This window comes from Leucoraja erinacea, chromosome 35 (genome assembly GCF_028641065.1).
Source record: "Leucoraja erinacea ecotype New England chromosome 35, Leri_hhj_1, whole genome shotgun sequence".
Classification (NCBI taxonomy): Eukaryota; Metazoa; Chordata; class Chondrichthyes; order Rajiformes; family Rajidae; genus Leucoraja; species Leucoraja erinaceus.
In genome coordinates, this window is record NC_073411.1 from 5,744,535 (window position 1) to 5,750,620 (window position 6,086).

The 6,086-nt window shown below is 49.1% G+C and overlaps 1 protein-coding gene across 1 annotated transcript; it reads right to left on the reverse strand.

Annotated features, from left to right (window-relative positions):
• Positions 1 to 886: 886 nt before the first annotated feature.
• On the reverse strand, positions 887 to 5,714 carry LOC129713227 (homeobox protein Nkx-3.1-like). The gene is made up of 2 exons (XM_055662161.1): positions 5,501 to 5,714; positions 887 to 1,556 (listed from the first exon to the last, which is right to left on the reverse strand). Exons 1-2 carry the CDS (start codon positions 5,712 to 5,714, stop codon positions 1,189 to 1,191), a joined length of 582 nt encoding a protein of 193 aa, XP_055518136.1. The 3' UTR covers positions 887 to 1,188.
• Between the last annotated feature and the right edge of the window lie 372 nt (positions 5,715 to 6,086).

Sequence of the window (6,086 nt, forward strand, 5' to 3'; positions counted from 1 at the left end):
TCCCCGTGACCGCGTGGGTTTTCTGCGGGTGCTCCGGTTTCCTCCCACACTCCAAAAGACTTACAGGTTTGAAGGTCAATTGGCTTCAGTAAAATTGTAAATTGTCCGTAGTGGCCGGATTGTGCTAGTTAGTGTAGGGGGGGGGGGGGGGTAATCGCTGATCGGCGAAGACCCGGTCGGCCGAAGGGCTTGTTTCCCCGCTGTATCTCTGAAGTCTAGCCAGCCTCTATGTATGGGGCGGTACTCCAGTGTCGTGAAGACGTACACCTTTGTGGCAAACACGCCAAGCGCGCTATTAGCATCTCCCACCAATAAAACACACCGGTAACACAAAAACTACAAAAAATAACTATAACTTTATTACAAACATGGCAGTCAACAATATTGATTTACAATTTAATTCCGGTCCCAGTAATAAGTTGTAAACTGCATAGACTTGGGGGCTTTGGTTTGTCTTTTTGCAAAAATATTATTTGTTTGTTTTTAATGTGTACATATATATTTGTAATGTGTGTGTGTGTATATGTGTGTGTATATACATATCTATATGTATAGTATATGTATATGTATATGTATATGTATCTATATGTATAGTATATGTATATGTATATGTATAGATATGTATATTGTACGTATATGTATGTATACACACATTAAACTTTTTATTCTTGTTTATTATATTTACAGTTTAGTATGTTTACATATTCTTGTGTTTAAGAAGGAACTGCAGATGCTGGAAAATCGAAGGTACACAAGAATGCTGGTGAAACTCAGCGGGTGCAGCAGCATCTATGGAGCGAAGGAAATAGGCAACGTTTCGTCCCGAAACGTTGCCTATTTCCTTCGCTCCATAGATGCTGCTGCACCCGCTGAGTTTCTCCAGCACTGTTCCATGTTATGTGTGGATGGCTTCGGCCCGAAACGTTGCCTATTTCCTTCGCTCCATAGATGCTGCTGCACCCGCTGTATACATACTCTGTTGTGCTGCTGCAGGTAAGAACTGTATTGTTCTGTCTGGGACATATGACGAGAAAACACTCTTCACCCTTGCGATGGGGAAAGGTGGGTTGAGATCGGTCAGCTTCGGGATGGGGAAATCGCAGAGGGACCAGGATCAGGGACTGAATAAATAAAGTGCGTTGTCGCTGCTGGTGAGGCCGAGCCGAGCCGAGCCGAGCCGAGCTCAGCTCACCAGAGAGAGGGGGTGAAAGCACCCAGACAGTACAAGTAGGGATGGTGGCGGTAGCTTTGGTAGGCGTGTACCAGCGATGCCCCTGCGCTCTCTGCTGCGCTCGCTTGGCCATTGGGCGCGGCCGACATCATCTTCCTCTTGGTCTTGTACCTGCGGTTCTGGAACCAGATTTTCACCTGGGTCTCGGTGAGCTTCAGCGCTCCGGCCAGCTCCGCCCTCTCCGGCGCCGACAGGTACCTCTGGCCGTCGAACCTGCGCTCCAGTTCCAGCACCTGGGTGTGCGAGAAGGCTGCTCGCGAACGCCGCTTCTTCGGGCTTCTCGCCCGAGCGGTGGAACCGTCCCCCTTCCTGTGTGTGGCGGTGTCTAGAGACAGCAACGAAAGCAAACACACACTTAGCGAGGCGGGGCATGTGGTCGACCCACCACCGGGGAAAGCAGTGGTCGGTGGCTAGATTCAAACCCACCAAATCACCCCCTTTACCCAATGTGGAAATGCCAAAGACTTAGACTTAATGTGTGAGAGGGAAAGTTTAAAGATGATGTAACAACTATTCATAGACAAATGGAAATTAGGTGCAGGAGTAGGCCATTCGGCCCTTCGAGCCTGCACCGCCATTCGATATGATCATGGCTGATCATCCAATTCAGTATCCCGTACCTGCCTTCTCTCCATACCCCCTGATCCCTTTAGCCACAAGGGCCACATCTAACTCCCTCTTAAATATAGCCAATGAACTGGCCTCAACTACTTTACGTGGCAAAGAATTCCACAGATTCACCACTCTCTGTGTGAGAAAAAATCTCATCTCGGTCCTAAAAGACTTCCTCCTTATCCTTAAACTGTGATCCCTTGTTCTGGACTTCCCCAACATCGGGAACAATCTTCCTGCATCTAGCCTGTCCAACCCCTTAAGAATTTTGTAAGTTTCTATAAGATCCTCCCCTCAATCTTCTAAATTCTAGCGAGTACAAGCCGAGTCTATCCAATTTTTTCTTCATATGAAAGTCCTGCCATCCCAGGAATCAGATTGGCGAACCCTCTATGGCAAGAATGTCTTTCCTCAGATTAGGAGATATCCCTTTTCTCCAGAGATGCTGCCTGTCCCGCTGAGTTTCTTCAGCGTTTTTTAATGTCTACGTTAAACCAGCATCTGCAGTTCCTTCCTACACATCAGCCATGTTTTAAACTTGAATCTCTCTACTATATGAATTACTACGAAGATAAAGCATTGAAATATGCCCTTCATCTCCTCCCAGGACTACATCAGACTAAAGATACCTTAACAACATAGACTTACAGGTGGTACACCGCCCCCACTCTCTTGATCGCTGCTCAGATATTAGGCACACGAGCTGGTAGACTGTCCTTGGATGAAGTGATTGGCAACAAAGTGTTCTGTCGATAGACGCAACGCGCTGAAGTAAGTGAGCGAGTCAGTCATCGTCTCCAGAGAAACTCAGCGGGTGCAGCAGCATCTATGGAGCGAAGGAAATAGGCAACGTTTCGGGCCGAAACCCTTCTTCAGACGTTTCGGCCCGAAACGTTGCCTATTTCCTTCGCTCCATAGATGCTGCTGCACCCGCTGAGTTTCTCCAGCTTTTTTGTGTAACCTTCGATTCTCCAGCATCTGCAGTTCCTTCTTAAACATCGTCTCCAGAGATGTTGCCTGACCCGCTGAGTTATTCCAGCACGTTACGTCCGTCCTTGATGTAAACCAGTTCCTAGCTTCTACACGTTTTCTGTGCCAAAGTCCGAAGCGGTGAGAGCGATTGTGTAAAGGCTCGTTCTATGGCCATTGACACAGAAGGAGGCCATTCACCCCATCGTGTGTCGGGCAACCCCCAGTACAACAATCCCACCCCTTTACACCTCTGGAGCCCCGCTGCTTATGCCCACCGTCCCTTCTCTGATTTTAGTTTCCTATCTTCATCAAATAAGAACTAAGTATTAGTTTCTTATAGAAACTTACAAAATTCTTAAGGGGTTGGACAGGCTAGATGCAGGAAGATTATTCCCGGTGTTGGGGAAGTCCAGAACAAGGGGTCGCAATTTAAGGATAAGGGGGAAATCTTTTAGGACCGAGATGAGAAAAAAACATTGTTTACACAGAGAGTGGTGAGTCTCTGGAATTCTCTGCCACAGAAGGTAGTTGAGACCAGTTCATTGGCTATATTTAAGATGGAGTTAGATGTGACCCTTGTGGCTAAAGGGATCACGGGGTGTGGAGAGAAGGCAGGTACGGGATACTGAGTTGGATGATCAGCCATGATCATATTGAATGGCGGTGCAGGCTCGAAGGGCCGAATGGCCTACCCCTGCACCTATTGTCTATTGTTTATTAAAGCGAGGTAGAGTCATAGAGCCCCTTGGCCCAACTTGCCCACACCGCCCAACATGTCCCATCTTCACTAGTCCCACCTGCCTGTGTTTGTCCCTCTAAACCTGTTCTATCCATGTACCTGTCTAAATGTTTCTGGAACACGGCGATAGTACCTGCCTCAACTACCTCCTCCGGCAGCTCGTCCACGGACACCGCTCTTTCGGGTTGCTATAAGCCATGATCACAATGAATGGCGGTGCAGGCTCGAAGGGCCGAATGGCCTCCTCCTGCACCTCTTTTCTATGTTTCTATGTTTCTACCAAAAACCCATGTCCTGTGTAATTTCATTTCACTATTAAAGCAGTTGGGCGCGGTGTACATCACCTCTCCCTCACATTTTCTTATCGCCCTGAATTCGTTATTTTGCCCACCTGCATTAAAGGGGGGGGGGGGGGGGGGGGGGTGCGGCAAGGTTGAATTGACAGACGGTAACGCGACAGAAAGCACATGAAATTGCTTTGGCCATATCCCATTCCACACGTTAACACGACATGTGGGGGTGGAGGGGGGAAGGCAGGAGAATGGGGTTGGGAGGGGAAGATAGATCGGCCATGAATGAATGACGGGTAAACTTGATGGGCCGAATGGCCCAATTCTGCTCATATAACTGATGACCTTAGGTTTGCTACCAGACCACACACACACACACAGAACATAAAACAGTGCTGGAGAAACTCAGCGGGTGCAGCAGCATCTATGAAGCGAAGGAAATAGGCGTTGCCTATTTCCTTCGCTCCATAGATGCTGCTGCACCCACTGAGTTTCTCCAGCACTTTTTGTCTACCTTCGATTTTCCAGCATAGAACAGTGCAGCACAGGAACGGCCCTTCGGCCCACAATGTCCGTTCTGACAGTAAGACAAACTGCCTGCTTGTGATCCATATACTCCAATCCTTTCATTTTCATCTGCGCCCCTAACGTATCTGCCTCCACCACCACACCTGGCACCCATACACCCTCTGTGTAAAATAACTCTCCCCCCCCCCCCCCCCCCCCCCCAACAATTTTAACGTTCCCCCCCTCTCACCTTAAGCTGTGCTCTATCGTATTTGACATTTTCACCCTGTGGGGAAAAACTGTTCTGACTGTCTACGCAAACAGCCCATCTTGGACGCTTCTCGGTCTAACACTGCACATTTAATGAAACATAGAAACATAAAAATTAGGTGCAGGAGTAGGCCATTCGGCCCTTCGAGCCTGCACCGCCATTCGATATGATCATGGCTGATCATCCAAATCAGTATCTTGTATCTGCCTTCTTTCCATACCCCCTGATCCATTTAGCCACAAGGGCCACATCTAACTCCCTCTTAAATATAGCCAATGAACTGGCCTCGACTACCCTCTGTGGCAGAGAGTTCCAGAGATTCACCACTCTCTGTGTGAAAAAAAGTTCTTCTCATCTCGGTTTTAAAGGATTTCCCCCTTATCCTTAAGCTGTGACCCCTTGTCCTGGACTTCCCCAACATCGGGAACAATCTTCCTGCATCTAGCTTGTCCAACCCCTTAAGAATTGTGTAAGTTTCTATAAGATCCCCTCTCAATCTCCTAAATTCTAGAGAGTATATAGCCAATGAACTGGCCTCAACTACCTTCTGTGGCAGAGAATTCCACAAATTCACCACTCTGTGTGAAAAATGATTTTCTCATCTCGGTCCTAAAAAACTTCCCCCTTATCCTTAAACTGTAGTAAGATCCCTTGTTCTGGACTTCCCCAACATCGGGAATAATCTTCCTGCATCTAGCCTGTCCAATCCCTTAAGAATGTTGTAAGTTTCTATAAGATCCCCCCTCAATCTTCTAAATTGAACGCACCGACTTGTTTGACTTGTATCGGAGCGGTAGTCTGCAGGTGCCGAGGGTTTGTTAGCGGGAACAACAGTCGAGGCGGAGAGAGCGGATCCGCCCATCGGGGAACTATCTTACCTCCGACTTCCAGACCCGCCGCTTCCTCGCCTCCAGTCCCGAGCACGGACTTCGGATCCCGGCCGCGTCTGGCCGTCTCGCCGGCTGAGTGGCCGCCGTCCGGCACGTCGCCTTCTGAAGGGGCCGGCCTCTGCTTGGCACCCCCCGGTACCTCCTTGTGGGCTAGAATATCTTGGATGAGGAAGGACGTGAAGGGTTTCGTGGAGACTGACATCTCTGTAGCGTAGAGCCCACTCTCTCCCTCCACGGTCAAGGTGAACTAGGCCAGAGACAGAAAGTGTCAAGGTGGGTTCCGTAGCGGGGTTTTATACCCGAAGGGTAACCAAGGTGGTGGAGGGGGGGCGGAGTCAAGTTCTCCCCAGATGCAGCTAATGCTACACTGGGCATTGGAAACACCGGCCGCGCGCTTATTCCTCCCCCCCCCCCCCCCCCCCCCCCCTCCCCCCCCCTCCACCCCTTCCTCCCCTTCCTCAAAGCTTCTACAGTGTCAGGCAGTCAAAAGTCAGCTGATACTTTCTGGAGTCGTTTACTGCGTTCACTGGAATTTAACCCTTGTGATTCATTCCCTCGACAGCTGAAGTATTTA